The sequence below is a fragment of the Canis lupus genome, chromosome 12 (genome assembly GCF_011100685.1).
Source record: "Canis lupus familiaris isolate Mischka breed German Shepherd chromosome 12, alternate assembly UU_Cfam_GSD_1.0, whole genome shotgun sequence".
Classification (NCBI taxonomy): domain Eukaryota; kingdom Metazoa; phylum Chordata; class Mammalia; order Carnivora; family Canidae; genus Canis; species Canis lupus.
In genome coordinates, this window is record NC_049233.1 from 2,306,157 (window position 1) to 2,327,196 (window position 21,040).

At 40.5% G+C, this 21,040-nt stretch overlaps 1 protein-coding gene, 1 long non-coding RNA gene and 1 pseudogene across 2 annotated transcripts; 2 read left to right on the plus strand and 1 right to left on the minus strand.

The window, feature by feature from the left end:
• Positions 1-232: 232 nt before the first annotated feature.
• HLA-DRB1 (MHC class II DLA DRB1 beta chain) lies at positions 233-12,878 on the minus strand. The gene is given in 6 exon segments (NM_001014768.1): positions 233-570; positions 1,073-1,096; positions 1,562-1,672; positions 2,429-2,710; positions 5,367-5,636; positions 12,741-12,878. Coding segments are annotated over 6 exon segments (801 nt in total). The 5' UTR covers positions 12,841-12,878; the 3' UTR covers positions 233-556.
• On the plus strand, positions 5,962-17,494 carry LOC119874143. Its single transcript, XR_005367547.1, has 3 exons — positions 5,962-6,765; positions 13,262-13,454; positions 16,455-17,494. It is a non-coding gene; the product is annotated as an uncharacterized LOC119874143 (long non-coding RNA).
• On the plus strand, positions 7,675-8,619 carry LOC106559558 (annotated as a pseudogene).
• Positions 17,495-21,040: the final 3,546 nt, after the last annotated feature.

Sequence of the window (21,040 nt, forward strand, 5' to 3'; positions counted from 1 at the left end):
AGGTCATCAAGGGCTTCCTCCTAGCTCCAGAAAACATGCCTAAGTACAGAATGCTTAGAGCCCATGATTAAACAGAGAATGAAGCAAGGATACCTTTCAGATGCATATCTGAACAAAATTTAAGAATATAAATAAAAACCATTATTTTTTTGTGATGAATCCTCCCATTCTCCCTCTTTTTTTTTTTTTTTTTTACTTCTCTTCCTTGAAAACACATGAAGCAGATGATTTTCAATCCACATTTATTTGAGAAAAGCTTATAAAGAAACATGAGCAGAAGGTGAGTTCCCATGCAAGGGAAACATAAGGGCTGCATAGGAAGAAGAAGGAGAGAATGCAGATAAGGTACTGCAGTCAGCACTGGGGGTTCCAGGTCAAGGACAGGGCAGAGGGAGCCATTGGGGAACACAAGCTGTGCAGGGTCACTGAAGCCAGGGCAAACCAGATCCTGAGAAAGCGCTGTATTTGTAGAAGAATAAGAGCCAAGCTGGAAACCTTTGGACTCTGAGAAGAAGCTGGAAAGGAAGGTTTTTTCTTGAGGGTCACCATCTCCACTTCAGCTCAGGAGTCCTGCAGAAGACAGAGCAGAGTATTGTTCCAGACCCACCTCTATAAGCAGCTTCTTCTCCTCTCTCTCAAGACCTCATGTCAAAGCGCTGCAGTAATTACATATTTTTAGGTCTCCTTGGGCCAGAGCTATTTTACAGCGCAGGCCTTTCACTAAGTGGAGAGAGGTAGCGTCAGTATAAACTGCCAGATCAGAAGTCAGATCCAAAGTCTTTCCCACTGGGATGCTTGGGTGGCTCAGTGGTTGAGCATCTGCCTTCAGCTCAGGGTATAACCCTGGAGTCCCAGGATCGAGTCCCACATCGGGCTCCCTACAAGGAGCCTGCTTCTCCCTCTGCCTGTGTCTCTGTCTCTCTCTCTCTGTGTCTCTCATGAATAAATACATAAAATCTTTTTAAAAAACAACAACAACAACAAAGTCTTTCCCATTATTTCTGTCTTTTCACCTTTACTATCTGCTCCAGGATAACCAAATCTATCTGTAAAGGGGATGAAGGAGCATTACCTGTTGGCTGAAGTCCAGAGTGTCCTGGAAAAGAGAAGGGAAGACATAGACTTAACAGATATGGAGGTAAATCTGGCCCCATAGACAAGATTCCAGCCCCAGACCTGCCTCCTTAGATTTCTCTAACAGCCCAACCCATATTGCATGATGCCAGGGGAGAGTGGAAAGTGAAAGATATGACCCATGAAGTCTCTGTCACACAAATCCAGTTTCATTAGCTTTAGCGTCTCTTCCTGCATTTGGCCCAGGATCTCAACCCAAGATCCTCATGCTTGTTAATCTCCTTCTTAGCTCTACAGAACACATGACCTCTTAGGCTGTGACACAGTAACCATGGACTGCTGACTTCTGGATTTCTAGGGAATCTGAGGTCAAATTGGGAAAGAATGGCTTTATACAGGGCCATCGGTACACAGAGAGCTTTTGATCAAAGCTGTATTTCTCTCCACATAGTCTCTGGGGAGTCTCAGCTACCAACAGGTGCCTTACCCTTCTGATTTCTGAAGTAGATGAACAGCCCCACTGCAAGGAAGAGCAGACCCAGGACAAAGCCCCCGATTCCACTCAGCATCTTGCTCTGTGCAGAATCAGACTGTGCCCCTGAAAGAAGAAGCAGTTTTAGTGCTTTTTACACCAAACTGATGGACACTGGGATTGAGAATGTCACTTTAGTGATTTTTACACCAAACTGATGGACACTCAGTTTGAGAACTTTGAGAATGAGGAAGGAAGGCTGCCTTGGAAGAAGTAGAATAATTAGCAATTTCTGGAAAAGAAATCTAAAATCACATTGAGTAGATACGAAGTCTATGCATTGACCTTTTTAAATATCACAATTCTGACAAATCCACTACTTCAACATCTATGGATGAGGAGCCTGGGACTCCGTGAAGTACAAGTAGCTTGTGCAGGGTGACAGAGCTAATAAAAGGAATCCAAGATTGGATTCCCCTCAAGTCAGAAAGGTCCCTACAATGTAAAGGATTCTCAGATGACAATGAAGAACTCAGAGCAACAGTGCCAGAAGCACAAGCCCAGCCAAAGGCAGTGGACTGGTGCCCAGTGTCAAGATGGAACTCTGACCTGTGAACCATGGAAAATCTGAAAACATGGATAACCTCCTTTCTGCCTGCCACATCTAACTGCCTCCCCAAAGACTGCAGGATCTGTAGAAATAATCACAGGATATCTTAAATTATCAGAGGACATCACTCAGCTACCCCCAGGGACCTGTGCTAAACAGAAGAGAATACGGAGGAAAAGAAAATATGGTATAAGGAGAGAGAACCCTGACACTCAGAAATAAGCAAATCCCCTCTTTGGTAGTTGAGGAACTTATGTCAGGAAGCTTCTCACTCCATTCCACGGTGACAGGGCTTGTCAAACTTGGGTGCTCCACTTGGCAGGTGTAGACCTCTCCGCTCTGAGGAACTATCTCCAGCATCACCAGGATCTGGAAGGTCCAGTCTCCATTACGGATTAGGCCTGTGGACACAACCCCAGCTTCCTCTTCCTGGCCATTCCGGAGCCACCTGACTTCAATGTGGCCTGGATAGAAACCATTCACAGAGCAGACCAGGAGGTTGTGATGCTGCAAGGTCTGAGTCTTCGTAGGATACACAGTCACTGTAGGCTCGACTAGAAGAGAAGTGGTAGAGGGACTCAGTGAGGAAGACAGACAAAGCAAGTCTCCCTGGTTGGCTGCCTTGCTGCCTCCAGTCTCTGGTCACAGGCTGCATTTCAAGCAGGCTTCCCTCAAAACTGACCATGTGGCCCAATAAGGGCCAGTGTCATGAGCCTTTTTTTTTTTTTTTAAAGATTTTATTTATTTACTTGAGAGAGAGAGCAAGCAATAGTGAGAGAGAGAGAGAGAGAGAGAGCACAAGTAGGGGAGAGAAGGAGAAGCAGACTCTTCACTGAGCCAGAAGCCTGATGCGGGGGCTTGATCCCCGGATCCCAGGATCATAAGGTGAGCCAAGGAAGACACTCAATTGACTGAGCCACTCAGGCGCCCCCAGTATCGTGACTCTTGAATTTAATCCTGACTGCATGAGTCCATTAGATTTAAGTGATGTTGCAGAAATTTGTGGGGTTTGTTTTTCATAGAGTGAAACAGTTTCTTGTTGAATTGAGGTGTTTACAAATTTTGCAAGGCATATAATGTATTTAAGTAAAAGCATGATTTCTAGAGAAGCCTGACTAAATTCACGTCCAGACTCTATTACTTTACTGATTCATCCTGGGAGAATTTTTACATTCTTCTGTGCCCCAGCTTTTTAACCTATCAAGGAGGATAGTAATACTAACTTAGCTCTCAGGGTTACATGATACTAATGCACCCGAGGTATATAAAACAATAACTGGAATTTAGCTTTCAATATATGTTACCTTATTATCCTTTTTAATTGGGGAGAAAATATGATTTGAAGAAGTGTTGTTAAAGTGGGGAACACCCTAAGATAGATGGGGGAAGAGAGTAGGACATCCTGGGAAAGCCACACTCACACCTTAGAACACCATGGAAATGGATCTACCCTGGGAAGCAGGAAAGACAGAGGTGCTTCTCTAGGTCTGGGAGCTGAGTCCCAAGGACAGTATGAGTCCTGAAAGGGAAAGGAGCAAAGGAACTCATTTATTTAAAAAAGTTCTTATAATTGCATTTGCCTGATTACTCCTTCTTCTTTGCAATACGAAAATATCCATTATTATAATTGTCATCATTTCATTAATTTATTAATTATAAACTGACATTTGAATTCAGGGGAGTGTCTGAGACTCATTAAAAGGTATCCTTAGAGCCTAAGATAATCCCTGACACTACAGCCTCCATAAATACAATTTCCGTTTTTGTAAAAGGAGAAATACAAGGAAAACCTTTTACAAACCATAGAATTATAGATCTAAGATTGATGACAAATCATTGCCAACTATTTTGTAGCAAATTTCATTCAATAAAAATCTTTACATTCCTAGCATGAAAAGTAATAAACAGAATCAAAATATAAACCACAAACTAGGGAAAATGTTGAATCAAATATCAGGAAAGCTTTAATAATCTTATGCATGGAAACACAAAATCACTGAGGAAAAAATGAGAACTCTACAGATAATAGACAGGAGATAATGTTTACAGTAGCAACAACAATTAGCCAATAAATATGTGAAATAAATGTTCGAGAACCATATAAATCAAACAAATATAAATTAAAAATAAAAAAGATAAATGTCTGGCAATATGGATAAAAAGGTTCTAACAAAGGGGAATGTGAGGTGAATTGTTATGACTATGTAAAGAAATCACATGCAACTCCTTAAATACTTTCATCATCATAAAATAGGAACATCGGTATGTTAAGTAAGAAAGTTATAATTAAAAAATCTGATTTGCGGACGCCTGAGTGGCCAGTGGTTGAGCCTCTGCCTCTGCCTCAGGGCTGATCCTGGGGTCCCGGGATGGAGGTGTTCCCCCCACCCACCCACCCCCAGGCTCCCTGCGGAGCTCTGCCTGTGTCTCTACCTCTCTCTCTGTGTGTCTCTCATGAATAAATAAATAAAATATTTTTTAAAACAAACAAAAAACACCAGCTTTCACAATCATTTCATGTAAGAATACATACACTAGGAAATACAAATCAAGTAGCTGAGACCCAGAGGAAGCCTCAGAAAGATCAGAGAGGCCTCCGAGGTTCCCTTACCCCCTCAAAACTTAGTGGACACTTTTTCTCAGTGAAATGGTCCCCCCCCCAGACACAGGCAGACCTACTTCAGGGGGTTCAGGGTTAAGAAGGGTGTGCGCCAAGCACAGAGGTGAGTGGTCTCCTCACTCTCTCCCCAGTCTTTAATCTGCCCTGCCCCCTCCCCTAAACCTGCACCCCAGCCTGGACACCTGCCACTTCCCCTCCCAGGTCTCCAACCACCTGCCTGGTGTTCCCTCCAACTGGAGCTCTGAGCCCCCTCCCCTCTCCCTCAGGACCACCCACCATGCCAGCTGTCCCCTCCTGTCCCCCCCCCCCGCACCCACTCTTCCAACCCATCCCCCACATCCTGCCCACAGCGCCCCACACCCATTCTCTGTCCCCCTCACTTCACAGCATACCCCTCCCCTCCCCACAGTCACACAGGGACACGGCTACGCAGTCTCCACGGTCACACAGGCACAGTGACACTCCTGAAACCGGGCTCTCAGAGGGACCCTCCTCACTTGTACCGGCTCGAGACAGTGCCCCTCCGGGACAGCCTCTGTCTGTCTGTCTGTGTGTCACACACCTCAGCACCAGGCGCCCGCTGCGCTCACCTCGCCGCTGCACCGTGAAGCTCTCGCCCACCCGGTAGTTGTGTCTGCAGTAGGTGTCCACCGCGGCCCGCCTCTGCTCCAAGAGCTCCTTCTGCCGGTTCCAGGACTCAGCGTCGCGCCGCCCGAGCTCCGTGACCGCCCGGAACTCCCCCACGTCGCTGTCGAAGCGCACGAACTCCTCCCGGTTATAGATGCTTCTCGCCAGAAGCCGCACCCGCTCCGTCCCGTTGGTGAAATGGCACTCGGCCTTAAACATCTTCACGAAATGTGCTGTGGGGACGGGGGGATCCGGTCACCAGAGGCTCCCGGAAGACACCGACGGCGGCACCCCGCGGTGCTTCCACCCGCACCCCAACCACCAGCACCCACGGTTCGTGTTTCCTCCGCTGGCGGGGGAGGGGAGGCGGCCCGGGGGGACGAGACCCCGCTCAGGGGGGCCTTTGGCGGCCGCTCGGCTCCCGGCTCGGGTGACCCGACGCCCGCCAGCGCGAGCAGCCGCGGCCTTCACCCCTCCCCGCCGCCTCCCGGACGCCTCCCCGGGACAGACAGCCCCTGGCTCCTCGCCCTCGCCCCTGGCTCCTCGCCCTCGCCCCTGGCTCCTCGCCCTCGCCCCTGGCTCCTCGCCCCTCGCCCCTGGCTCCTCGCCCTCGCCTGTCGCCTCCCGCAGCCCTTTACCTGTCCTCAAACACGTCCCTGCTGCTTCCCCCTGGTTTGGGCTGAGCCGCCCCTGTGAATCCAGAGAAGGGAAGACACACGTCCCCTCCGCTCGGGGAGCTCAAAATGGAGGGAAAGTGACGGACCAAACCCAAAGTGGCAAGACTTTGTACAGAGGTGAGGAATGTTAGAGGGATGAAGTTCTAGAACTGAGAATAGTTGGGTGGTCTGAATTACCTGGGTGCCAGAGAAGTAGTTCAAGGGTGACGTGAGATGTGACATGAAGGATGAAGTAGATGCGCCGAGAGAGAGAGAGAGAGAGAGAGAGAGAGAGAGAGAGAGAGAGAGAGAGAGAGAGGGAGAGAGAGAGAAGAGTTTGGGGACAAAGGGAGGCACCATTCAGGTCAAGGTAAATGTGACTGTGCAAGAGCCTGAAAGAACTGATGAATTTCCTCAAGAACCCAGAGGAAACAGTTGATGGAAACACAGACAGTGAGAGGAAGGAGAGGGCAGTTTCGACTGGAGTCATCAAATGGAGCCCACAAGAAAAGCCCGTGGGTGGTGACAGCTTTTGACTTTTATACTAAATTCAATGGGATATGACTGAAGTTTTAACGAGATTAAAACCATGATCGCAATACAGTTCTCAATCTTTTACCTACGTTTCCAAATTCAGAAATCTCAGAAAACCAGATCTTTCTAAGAATTTTGATGCAGAACCCGTTGGCAAATCTAATCTGATGAGGTAAGGGTCGGTCAGAGCTCTTACTGGTCAGTCACGTGTGCTTCTGTAGTTTCAATATATGTAAACACACACACATCATAATTCATGTATATATATATGCAAACATGTATGTATATATTTTGATATTTATGTTTTACGTTTAATTAAATTAAGACAAGTGTTTTATTCAAGTATAATTAACATGAAAATTTTTAAAATATGGAAAAAATAACTGTTTAAAAGGGAGACAAATAAAAGAGCATCTGACATTATTAATAGACTAGATTGTAGAATTAGTACAAAAGTTTGACATATTTTACTAAAAAAATACTTGTGGCAGTCACAATTTATGACAGAGATGGGGCTGATCAAGAAATCATGAAATACTGAAAAACGTTGCATAAGGCAAAAAATAAAAAACAAAAATCTTGGCTTGCATTGATTGAATCGGCTCAACAAGAAATTGGTGAATTTACACAATTTTATACTTTATTACTTCTGTATTTAAACAAACTAAAATAAACCACAAAGGCCTGAATTGGAAGGTGAATGTGTGTATAAAGTGTGAGTCAAGAATTTTTAGAAGCCCCACAGTATATAAATCAGTGTTTTTGATCTCAGCATTGACATTTAGAGTTAACATTTTAGAGTTTTTGTCTGATTCTTTGTTTGAAATCATACCCTGTATATTTTCCAACCACAATGGTACACAACCAAAGAAAATAAAACAAAACTGGAAAATCTATAATGTTAATATTAAATATTTATTTGTAAATATTAAACAACACATTACTATACTAGCAATGGGCCAAAAAAAATCAAATGGCAAATCAAAATATGTCTTAAAGCAAAAGAAAAAGAAAACATAAGTGAAATTTATGCTATAAATGCTTGTATTAAGAAAGAAATCTCAGCTTTCTTCTCCAGCCACACAAGATGCTGAAAGGAAAGGAGGCTAAGGGGAAGAAGGTGGCCCGAGCCTCTGATGTTGTGAAGAAGTAGGAGGCCAACAAGGTGGTCAATATCCTGTTTGAGAAAAGGCCCAAGAATTTTGGCATCTGACAGGACATCCAACCCAAAAGGCACCTTACCCTCTTTGTCAAATGCCCCTGCTACATTTGGTGGCAGTGGCAAAGGGCTATTCTCTATAAACGTCTAAAAGTGCCTCTCACGATTAACTAGTTCACCCAAGCCTTGGAAGGCCAAACAGCTACTCACCTGCTTAAACTGGCCCGTGGATACAGACCGGAGGCAAAGCAAGAGAAGAAGCAGAGATTGCTGGCCCGGGCTGAGAAGAAAGTTGCCAGCAAACGGATTTCCCCACTAAGAGGCTCCCTGTCCCTCAAGCTAGGGTTAATACTGTCACCACCTTGGTGGAAAACAAGAAGACTAGCTGGTAGTGACTGCACATGATGTGGATTCCATTGAGCTGGTTGTCTTCCTGCCTGCCCTGTATCATAAGATAGGGGTTTTCTACTGCATCATCAAGGGGAAGGCCAGACTGGGGCATCTGGTCCACGAGAAGACCTGCCCCACTGTCACCTTTATACAGGTTAACTCAGAAGACAAAGAAGCTCTGGTTAAGCTGGTGGAAGCAATTAGGACCAGTTACAATGACAGACATGATGAGACCCACTGTCCCTGGGGAGGCAACATCCTGGGTTCAAAGTCAGTGGCTGGCATTGTCAAGCTGGAAAAGGCAAAGGCTAAAGAACTGACCACCAACCTGGACTATGGGTGTAGTGTTGAATTTTCTGTACATAAAAGCAATAAAAAGTACTCTTTCAGCCAGTGTCAAGAAAAAAAAGTTCAAACAAACAACATCACACCACAAGGAACTAGAAAAAGAAGAAACATGGGGGAAATTTAGGAGAAGAAGGAAGTAACAAAGAAAAATCAGAGATAAATAAGAGACCAGAGGGGATCCCTGGGTGGCGCAGCGGTTTGGCGCCTGCCTTTGGCCCAGGGCGCGATCCTGGAGACCCGGGATCGAATCCCACATCAGGCTCCCGGTGCATGGAGCCTGCTTCTCCCTCTGCCTGTGTCTCTGCCTCTCTCTCTCTCTCTGTGTGTGACTATCATAAATAAATAATAAAAAAAAATTAAAAAAAGAAAGGCTAAGCTTTGTAAAAAAATAATTAAATAAATAAATAAGAGACCAGAATAACATTGAAAGTAATGACTAGTTTTCCCAAAAAATAAACAAAGTTTCCAATGCTTTATCTACATTAACTAAGAAAAAAAAGAGAGAGAAGCCTCAAAACCTGAAATGAAAAATGGAAGAGAAAATAATACAATAGATAATCACAGCAGTTGACAGTTTGGACAAGATAGTGTTGGGAAGCCTGTTCTGTACATTGTAGGATGTCTATCAGCATCACTAGCCTCTACCCACTCAATGTCAGATGAAACCTCAGCTTAAAAAACCAAACAGGGGCTCCAGACATTGCTATATTCTCTGGGGAGGGGGTACCAAAACAATTCCTGCATAAGAACCACTGTTATATTAACTGAAATATATGCGGTGAAAAAACTGATGCTAATTATGGAACAGCTGAGTATTACATTGAAAAATTTGCCAATATCATATCTGATAAAAAGCTTATCCTAAGGAAATGTATTTTGCTATAAAATAGCTCAGTGCTGGGATCAGATTCCTAAAAACCATTCATAAGGCCTAATAAGAGAGTATCAAAAAGCTGCTAAGAAGTCTAACATAAAGATGATTGTTCTTGGCTGTGCTCATGCATCAGGCTCACCCAGAACAAAGTGAATGGTGATTGAAAACTAAAATCCAGGCACTCCTAAAAGCTGTAACTATTTTACCTGTGCATTATTTTCAAACAAGGCAATACAGATAATCAGATACAGATTTTCTAACTGGCTCAATCACTACTTTGCATCAGTGACTTACATTCCTGATGGCCACGCTGGACTGTGAGAAACCTGGAATGTCATTATTTCTGGATAATTGTGCCACATATGGCTCCTCTGAACTTCTTGTAAAAACTAAAGCTTTTGGCCTTGAATTTCCCCCAGTATGATGTCTGTGTTGAAATATTGTGACCAAGGCATTTTTATCTCTTCAAGAGCAGGTATAAACAATTTTCAAATTCCATTCTTTTTTTTTTAAACTCCATCTTTTTTTAAAATTTTTTATTTATTTATGATAGTCACACAGAGAGAAAGAGAGAGGCAGAGACACAGGCAGAGGGAGAAGCAGGCTCCATGCACCGGGAGCCCGACGTGGGATTCGATCCCGGGTCTCCAGGATCACGCCCTGGGCCAAAGGCAGGCGCTAAACCGCTGCGCCACCCAGGGATCCCCCATTCTTATTGCAGTTTACAGAGAAGCCTACAAATCCATGGCTTTCTGAGAGCAATCAGTTACTAGTGCCTATTATGTATATGTGCTGCCGAAGCGAGCACGCTAGTGCCTATTATGAAGCTAAGAATTAATTAAACAACTTTAACAAATGTTTGGCACAGCCTTTAGGTTACGTTCATTTGTGCATGTGAAAAACTGTCATGTCATTAATGAAAAAAAATCACATCAAAACTTCAATATAAGCTAGAGTTAATGAGATAAAAATCTAAATAACATCAAAAAACACTGAGCACTGACAATGAGGCCATGTTGGGCATTCCCTGAGTGCTGGAAACTTGGTAGTGGTGACAAACAGCACTCCCCAGCTTCCTCCCTACAATCCAGCCTCTCTAGTCTTCCTTTTCTTTTTTTCTTCAAGTTTATTTATTTATTTATTTATTTATTTATTTATTTATTTATTTGAGAGAGAAAGTGCATGCATGAGCAGGGGGACAGGCAGAGGCAGAGGGAGAAAGAAGAAAGAGAATATAGAGCAGAATGCCCTGAGCATGGAGCCCAGTGTCTGACAAGAGGCTCAATCTCATGACCTGAGCCGAAATCCAGTCAGATGCTTAATGGACTGAGTCACCCAGGTGCCCCTCTAGCCTTCCTCTGTCTTTTAAACTCAGCAAACATCTTCCCACACTTTGGCCTCTGTCCTGTTCTCTCTTCCCTCAAATTCTTCACATGGTGGACTTTTCTTCATCAGTCATGTCTCAACTAAATGTCACTTTCTCAGGGGGAGCTCCCTAGCCACTTGCAATGTAGTCAGGTGAATCCAGTTCTCTCTATTTCACAAACCTGGTGTGTTTTTCTCAGAGCACTGATTGCTCTCTGAAATTTTTTCTTCTTTAAATGTTTTTTGGGCTTTCTACTCTGTCAGTACACTACCACTTATGATGGTAGTGATTTTATCTTATTCAAATAGAGTTCACTGAGCCTAGAACAGAACCCATTACAAAATAGGTGCTCAGAAAAATATCTGTGATTTAAACAAATAAACTCAGTGTTCTGAGAATCAGTCACTGTAAGGATCCTGGGAAGTAAAAAGAGGCTTTAAGCTTCAACACTCCTTTATTTTTATGATATATTATTTCCCTTCTACTTCCTGGGTGAAAATCAAACAAACTTCCTCTTTCTCCTACTGTTCTAAAAAATATCACTGATAAAGAAAAGTTGGCTTTAAGAAAAAAAAAAAGAAAATTTCAGGCAGCCTGGGTGGCTCAGCAGTTTACCATTGCCTTCAGCCCAGGGTGTGATCCTGGGATCAAGTCCCACATCAGGCTCCCTGCATGGAGCCTGTTTCTCCCTCTGCCTGTGTCTCTGCCTCTCTTTCTCTCTCTCTCTCTCTCTCTGTCTCTGTGTGTGTGTGTCTCTCATGAATAAATAAATAAAATCTTTAAAAAAAATACACAACATTTTTTTAAAAAAGGAAAATTTCATTAGGTTTCAGCTCATCCTGTTTGTGATAATGCTGAAGGTCTGTGCGAACACTGGGCATTCTCAGTAATGGTGATGACAGAGTTAGGAAAGAATAGTGACAAACTGGAAGTGGAAGCAACCAAATACGGCTATTTAAGGAAAAAGAAAACATGATGAATGAATCTATGCAATTTGAGACCAAGACCTCAGTAAGGTAGTAAGTTCAGTTTTTGCTCTTGGCTTTCAGTCCTATAAAATGTAAATAACCTTCACTCTTTCTGTACCTTGCTCAGGGTTTGCAGTTCGAATACATGAAATTCCTGATATTTAACTAATTTTGGCTTTCAAAAACATAATTTCATATAATTTCTCCAATACTAGTTGAACCCCTTCCTGTGGGCTCAGGGCAAAATGGGAATATGCAGGAGAAAGTGACTCTATAGAAAGGTTCGAAATAGATTCATAATGAAAATTAACCTGTGCCAAGTTCTTGGAAGAGATATTAAGTTCTTTAAGACACCAAAGAACACCCAATATGTGCTTCTTATTTACTGTATTATTTCAAGTACTAAAGATCACTGCTGTAGCTCCAGGGTGAGATATAGAGATAAAAATTAACCCCAACTTTTTTCAGAGAACCTCCAGTATAGGATAAAGGCCTTATAAACTTTGGGGCTCAGGAGAAAGGAAAGGAGATCATGGGAGAAACCTCTTGATACATTCTCACATATTAGAAAGAGACACCAACATAACTGATCCAATGAAGACATAAAACAGGGTCTTCTCAGAGAGAACTTTCTAATTCTTTTTCATTCACCATAAAATTTTCAGAGAAGCTTTCCTACTTTCTAGCATAACTCAACATAATAAAGGGAACTACTTGATGGGAATTAATTTGGAGTCATTATTTCTAAGTCTTCTCAAGACCCTGATGGAATGAGATGCAAGCCTGAAAAGCTTTTATTGGAGGAGAGTTGAGAAGAAATGGCCTATATATATGAAAGACCCCTTAAGCAACTCTTGTAGAGGGCAAGCCGGTGAACTCCTTTTGTTCTCAATAGAATTGGGGGTCTATATATAATAAAAATTGGTGGTTATTGAAGAAAATATCACAATTTTCTAAGGGACATAGCCTGGACACAGTGGCAAAACTAATTTCTTTCTTCCCTCCAACCCACAATATCTTACCACCCAAAGTGTGCACTTACGTGGGGTGTCCCTGGCCCAAGCCAAGGGAGGGTTCAGCACCATCAGTATCAGCATCAGAGCTGTCATCCAGGAGCCTCCAAGAAAACACAGACACACCATGCTGGAAAACAGAAAGGACAGGGTGCAGGGGAGCAGTCAGGTGTCACTCAGTGAAGACTGGGACCCTACTTTGGCCACATCCTAAATAACACTAACCAAAGAATTCATTTCATTGTCCCTGGATTGGGTAATCTTGGTGATAAGAACCAATCAGCAACAGCAATATATTGCATCATCAGTTGCTGGTCAGAGATTCAGTATGAAGAGCCTCTTCTGAAACTTTGATTTTGTTCATTGAAAGGATTGTTTTAACTTAATACTTTAAAGATTTGATCCAGGTGTATATGAAACATTTTATTGGACCCCTATTGTGAGCCAGTTCTGTGCTGGGCAGTGATGTGCACGAAAGTTCGAGCCTTCTAAGAGTATTCATGTCTCTCTTGAAGACAGAATTGTTTTGATCCATGTAATGTGTTTTTAGGAGCTGAGGACATGGAGAGTGATTGCAAGTCAAGAACCCTTTGCTCTGGACCTTGCTGCACCATCACTTAGTGTTGTAGATTTGAGGAAAATATTTAACCTTAACCTTGAAATGAAGGCACTGCAATCTTTCTGGTACTTCGATATGGAAAGTGATGTGATTCTCTGGACAGCCCAAGGAGCAGCATCTCCTGGTAACTGATGATATAAAAGAATTATGGCTATTGATTGGAGAGTATAGTATTACCTCCTTATATGTAGGGAAGTCTCTGGTAAAGCTAAAGGAATTGAAATTCAGTCATTAAATTAACCTGAGTTAAAAGGTCCTTCAAGTTTATTTCCTGATACAATTGATGGGGGAACAGAGGACTGGCTGAGGACAAAGCAGGAGCCCAGGGCAGCACATTGACAAGCCCTTGAAACAGGCAGAGAGACATTCCTCTACGGACTCAACTGCCTCGATGTTCATACTTTGCTAAGGAGAAAAGGGAATCTTAGCCAGACCCCCAGGATCCTGTAAGTCTACTTTAACATAAAATTCCTTTAGAGAGTTCCTTTATCTCTAAACCCCAAAGATACATGTTGGCAATCATCCCCCAAGCACATGGCCCACCCATACACATCTGAAGGGTCTCATGACTCAGGTTTTATTAGACGGTAATAAGTGACCTTTTCCCAACAATAACTAGCCCCCAGCAAGGTCCAAGCAAGGTCCTGGAAACCTTGCTTCCAAAATCCCTTAGACACTTAACCTATCCCTAACCACCTCCCAACTCCCAGGTATATAATAAGCCACCTTCACGGGCCAGGACAGCAGCTCTTCCTGCCCACGGGTCCTGTCCCCCGGCTTTAATAAAACCACAATTTTGCACCAAAGACGTCTCAAGAATTCTTTCTTGGTCATTGGTTCCAGACCTCACCTATATTCCAAAAATTCATTACTATCATTGAGTTTGGAGGCATCTCCAGAATATGCATAAGGAAAGGGCTTAGAACATGATCTATGTGGAATAGAGGGTCTTGAAAGTTCCTTCATATAGCACTTAACCTAACAAAGTGATAAGGCCAACTGCCCAAATCTACACTTACAGGGAGCTAAGAGATTGATAAAGGACTCAAAGTCAGCTTCTAGCGTAACAGCTCTGCTTTTGGATAATTAATATATATGTGGCAAATATGTTCAATCCATACTCCTGGATCCCATTCTGTTTTCCTCATTTTACTGGATATATGTTTTTAGTGTGCATCTTCTCTTGCTTTGTTTTAAGGAGACATATAAGAAGCTGGTGCTAATGAATACATTATAGAATGTTCAGGAAATAGAACACAATGGAAATATTATGAATTATATCCTTTGATATAACCATATAATTTTAAACATATATTTCCACTTTTAGAAAATTATTATACATTATATTAATATAAATGTAATATCTCAGATTCAGAATGGACTTTTTAAAAGATTTTATTTATTTATTTATTTATTTATTTATTTATAAGAACACAAGCAGAGGAGGAAAGGGCAGAGGAAGAGGAAGAAACAAGTCCCTGCTGAGCAGAGAATCCAATGCAGGGCTAGATCTCAGAACCCTGAGATCATGACCTGAACCAATGTTTAGCCAACTGAGTCACCCAGGTGCCCCCAGAATGGACTTTAAAGGACAACTATCTATCTAAACTTCTGCATTAATTCACATTCTACCACAGTCTGATAAACAGTCCTTTATGGACTAGTGACAAACTATGGATACCATGTTGCAATAACATGACTAATATTTACTAAGCAAATTTTGAGCATTTTGCTTTGCACCCAGATTATAAAAGGGCTATTTATACATCATATTTATATTTAATTCTCACATCACCTCAGTGATTTGAGTACCCTTTGCATCCTTATGGATGGAAAGAATAAAATGATAAATGACATTAAAAAGCTTTGGCAAGGGCAGCCCGGATGGCTCAGCGGTTTAGTACGACGTTCAGCCCAGGATGTGATCCTGGAGACCCGGGATCAAGTCCCATGTCAGACTCCCTGCATGAAGCCTGCTCCTCCCTCTGCCTGTGTCTCTGCCTCTCTCTCTGTCTGTGTCTCTCATGAATAATTAAATAAAAAAATCTTTAAAAAATAAAAAAGCTTTGGCAAGGACACAAGGCAAGTAGATGGTGTATTCCAGATTGAGCCAAGTTATATGTGAGTCTAAATCCCACACGTCCAACCATTACACCTTACCATCTCACATTTAATTTATGATGAGAATAGTGACCATTATGTTAAAACTATTATTGTCACTTTAATTCATGGTTATGGATGTCTATGTGACTACTCCTTTTAATGAATACAGAACTTTATATAAATTGAGGCAATTCCTCTGTGGTAATTGTAGTTCCTCCCAAAGATTCCTCTCATCACTATCATAAACATCTTGTGAAAATGACAAACCATGCATTTATCTTATGCAATGGCTCCCAAAGCTCCTGCAAATGTCCTTCTTATTAAAAATAACAGCGGCTCCAAATTACTAAATAAAATCTATTGTTCTCAATCATAATTTCAAATTTCTCAGCATGATTTATTACAAATTTAAATAAGTCAAGAATAGATAGAAATTTTATCTCATATAGTTTGGAAAAATGTATTTCTGCTAATGAGGAAACTTCAAAGTATCTTGTACAAGTGGGATAAAAGTCATTGTTGTCCCTGGATTTCAGAAGAAAGTATGTTCCTAGACCCCAGTTTTAATTCAGTTCTATTGTAAGTTGTACAATTGCAACCAGGAGAATGCCATATTTAATTTTAGAAATTAAAATAATAATTTACTCCAAATTAACTGCTGTACCAGTGACAATCTGGGAGAGTCAAGCTTAAATTCACCATAAATTATAGGATAAAAGGAATGGCAAAGAAAAGTAATTGTGTGTCAAGAACATACATATTGAATATATTGAAATATCAAAGAGAATACTATCAAAACTTGCCCATATAAGTTTGACAATTTACAAATCATACAAATTTATTTTTGAAAAAAGTAGGCCAGCAACTATGACCTAAATTCTGCAGTTGCATACATTTATGAGTAACAAAATGTGTTGCTTTAAATATTATATATTTCATACTTTTCTTCAACATTATTTCAGTATAAGGAAAATTCAGGTAAAAGAATATAACAACTTTTACCAAACCACCAATCCTACAGGTGTCTAAGCTGAACTTCTTCCCGTGAAGCAAAAGGAGCAGTTCTCAACTTCTGCTGTGTATAAGGAGTGTCAAGTAAGACTTTATTTCCTGAAGAAGAGATGGTTAAATCGGTTTCTAGAAGAGTGGTTATCAATACACAAGTTCTACAGTTTCTGTTCTTGATACATGAAGTGATAGGTTTGTTTTCATTGATAATAAATCAAAACACTTTTGGGAACTAACAAAAGACATCAGAAGCACAAGCTTTTGTTGAACACAGGCAGGTGGAAATTTGCAGCATCACAAAATGTCTTGAGTCCTACCAGTTATCACAGAATGGGACTCATTTGTGGTAAGCCTGAAAAGTTGCAATATATCTGGGAAATCAGCAATCCACAGAATGTTAGCACAGAATGTCCATCATTTATCCAAGTAGTCTCAAAATATTCTCTGCAGTTCTCAGACAGCTATGACCATGAATATGGAACTGAGAAGTGAGAAGCAGGTCAGAAGTCCCTTTATCTAAGAAAAAATAGTAACAATAAGAAGTGGATAAATGCGGCCAATTTCTTCTACCATGGAAGACATGTATCTTTGGCAGAAGACTGTCCCATTTACAGGTCATATTAGCACTTAGCAGACTTGATAGGACCCTCTCCAGTGAGATCTCATCAATGATGTCTTCTATTGGGGAACTTTGGATGAAGCCAGTCTTTATACTGTGGCATTACCTAAGTCAATAGACAGGGCTTCTCCAACTTCTGAATGTCATTTTTTGACTCAATTTTTCTGTGTTTTATAATACTTAACATGCACTCTTTTTTAGAACCAGAATGTTTGCTATTGACTAGTCACAGAAAGAACAACTAGAATTCTCATAGGCCTGTCATTAATATCATATGTAGGAAGAATTTTAGTTTACTTTCTTTTTGTTCTAGGCCATGTTTTAATTGTACTATGGCAAAATACTTATCTCTTATCTGGTACAAATACTGGCCATATTATTTTTCAAAATTCTGCTTTGTTGTTTCATTAGTCAACTGCCCATTGATTCTTGTTGTGTGCCTGGAATGTTGTCTGTTTTGTTCAAAACTAATAAAATCTTTTAGCTATTTGACTAATAGTTCAGCAGCCTATCTCCTTATAAACAAGCAAGTTTCCACCCTGAGAAAGTAAATTTATTAGTAATTATAATTTCTTCCTACATGGTATGCCTGTCAAAAAAAACCCCAACTCTTTCAATATTGGAGAGCAATTTTGAGAACATTAAAACATAAGACTCTCACTAATTATCGCTGGCATCTATATTTTGGTCATATGTTCATTCCATAGTTTATACAAGCAAGAAAAGGAGCATAACTTGGTGCTATTACACTTCCACCTAAAGATGCTAAAGCTGATTTGGGTGCAATGACAACCTCTCAGTTTTTAGAGTTCAGAATTTAGTACCTGACCTTAAAGAAAAAGTTTTCAGATGAATTATGTCAGTTGTTAAAATAGGATCCAAGGGGAATTTAATTTAAAAAATATATATATTAGCCAAGGAATTTAATTTTAAAAAATATATTAATATATATATTAATTCAAATTTAATTTACTTTAATTTAAAATATATATATATATTAACCAAGGAAAAATGTTTCCTAATAACCACAACAGAAGATAACATAAAGACACTTAGAAAGTTTAAGCTTCTTCAGAAGTGAGGATCCTTATTGCTTTTACAATTTTTAAGCTATGAAAACCACAAAAGGATTAATAAGGATCAATCCTATAGGCAATCGATTCTGACATGCAGCAAAATACATAGCTGTTGGTTTATTTTCCATATAGAACAGCAGTTAAACACAAAATTATTTTAACTGTCAACATATCCTTTAGTGCTATTGCTGGTTTAATTGCAATATCATTAATATTAACCATGGTCTTTTTAATCTGAAGTTTTATAGCCATGTGACTTCAAACTATCAGAAACAAGCTCCTTGTGGACAATTCCCTGGAGTGTTTACATAGATAGGTTTCTTTCTTTCTTTTTTTTTTTTTTAAGATTCTATTTATTTATTCATGAGACCCAGAATGAGAGAGAGAGAATGAGAGAGAGAGAGAGAGAGAGAGGCAGAGACACACAGGCAGAGGGAGAAGGAGGCTCCATGCAGGGAGCCCCACGTGGGACTTGACCCAGGGTCTCCAGGATCAGGCCCTGGACTGAAGGCGGCGCTAAACTGCTGAGCCACCCGGGCTGCCCCATAGATAGGTTTCTAAAGGTGAATCTGGTTTCTCTATTAGTTAAAAACAGAATCACTACCATGATAAAGATTTAAGTAAGTGAGTTGTAAAATTCTAGATGTGTTTAAGAAAGTTCAAGTAGGCCATTAAATGTTGGCAGAAATTTGTGGCATGCTGTGATCTTTGGCACACCTCTGACAGATCACACTTAAAATGTCACCTATGAAGTCTAAATATAAAACTTCTTGGGAAAGTGAAGAGATATAATCAAACTCTCCATAGCTTTTCCTAAACAAGAAGTGCTGAGAGTTGTGACCATGATTTTAATTTCATTCAATCAACTATAAAAATCAGGAAAATTGGCAAAATTTAGGCTGATTTCATAAGGGCACAAATTGATAGTCCTCTCTGTATTGGGCCTCCAGATTTGAAGTTTACAGCCAGGGAGAAACTCAGAACCCTTCCAGAATGCAATCCAATATAGATTCCAAAGAGTTCAGTGAAAATATTCTTAAAATGATAAACTTCAAATATCTTAGTGACCCTGTAACCTTTGGGCAGAGATACATTGAGTTCCATAGAAGGCAGATTGCTGCACAGATTGCTGTGCTAGTGGTATCTGCAGACAACAGAGTAAACTTCAGCTTTTCAAACACCCTGATCAGAAAGATGAAAAATATCCTTGGTAAGTATGACAATATCCTTAACTGTGTCTGATTATTACCCCCAGACCCACCAAAAAATGATCTCTAAAATTGACAGCAGGGTAGTAATGAAAGTTTCTCTAGATTAAGAAGCCTCATGCAAAAGGAATAAAAATTCCTCAAAAGAAGCGTCTCTGGATCCCAGCTGCTATGGAAAGTCTGAGGTTGAAAAAAAAAAAAAAAAAAAAAAAAAAAGAAAGTCTGAGGTTGAGAGTTGTCTTTTATTATCATCTCCAATTCATTTCCCCATCTCAAACATGGGGAGCATTGCAGATCATATATTTTGATAATGTTTATATTATAATAATGCTCAAAAGCAACAGGGTCACAGTGTCCTGATTTTCAAAATAGCACATGTGGCAAACATGAAAGAAACAGCTATTAACTTGCAAGGCAATTTTGTTTCCACTACTCTTCACAGCATCACCCCCCAAAACAGGTGCCATCAGTCAGCTCAGTGGCTTAAAAAGCCTATACATAGATATCCTATAGCCACATGAAATCACCATTTGTTAGAGGGTGCCAATTCCACCGTGGTAATCATGGTAGCCATCAGCTGATAATAAGTCAATAATCCCTCTAGTAAAAGCTGAATGAACCTGTGCCACAGCCAGCCAGCCAGACTAGCACCAGGTCCTGAAGATGTTGAAGAATGCTTCATGAGCACTGATGATGATGCTTACCTCTTCTGAAAATAGCTTCCAGAACCAATGAAACACTGATTTTTATGTTTAAGAAACTCAAAATCTACCAAGCAATATAAATAAAAAAGAAAACATACTAGACATACTCTAGTAAAACCATAGGATACCTAACACAAAGAAATTTTAAAGCATCAGAAGTGGGAGGAATGCAGTTTATCTTCAAAAAGAAGAAATTAGACTAATTGCTGACTTTTCATCAGCAAAAATGGAAACCAAAAATAGTACAGTGATGTTTTCATGATGTTTAATAAAAATAACTGCCCACCTATGAATTTTATACTTGGTGACTCTATTTTTCAAGAATGAGGAAAGCATTTTCAGATGAACAAAAATCAAGATCATTTGCCCTCACATATTTTAATGAAGAAAATTATAAAAATATGTACTTCATGCAGAAGGAAGGTAATCCCAGATACAAAGTCTGGAATGAAATGAAGAACAAAGACAGTTAGTAAATATATGAGCCATGCTAACATATCTCAATTTATAAAATCAAACTAATTATCCTGTGGAGTTTTAAAATAATATGTAATTTAAATAAGAATATGTAAATTGAGAGAGAGTATAAAGTGTTAAATCACTTCAACATCTTTGTATTGGTTTTCTTCTTTTTTTTCAAAACAGAAATAATTATTATCCATATCAGCTATCATGTCTTCCAGAGCAGAGAAGAGGCTGATTTTATTTATTTAGATGAAAAATACTAACACCAAATCACACTTAACAATGTAGGCCTAGGCTCAGTCTCTCTCTTGCTTTCAATAGTGAGTAACTAATGGAATATAATATGTGGATTCCTGGGATCAATCCTGTTCAAATCATGAAGCAAGAATGTACAAACTAGTACCAGTAGCAGTAAGTATTGCACTGGTAATTCTAGCCAATGAGAGATATTTGGAACAAAAGAGTAAGCAAATCCCAAACTCTTAAACTTTCCTTTCCTCCTTAGAGTAACCTTTTGAAAAGTATAA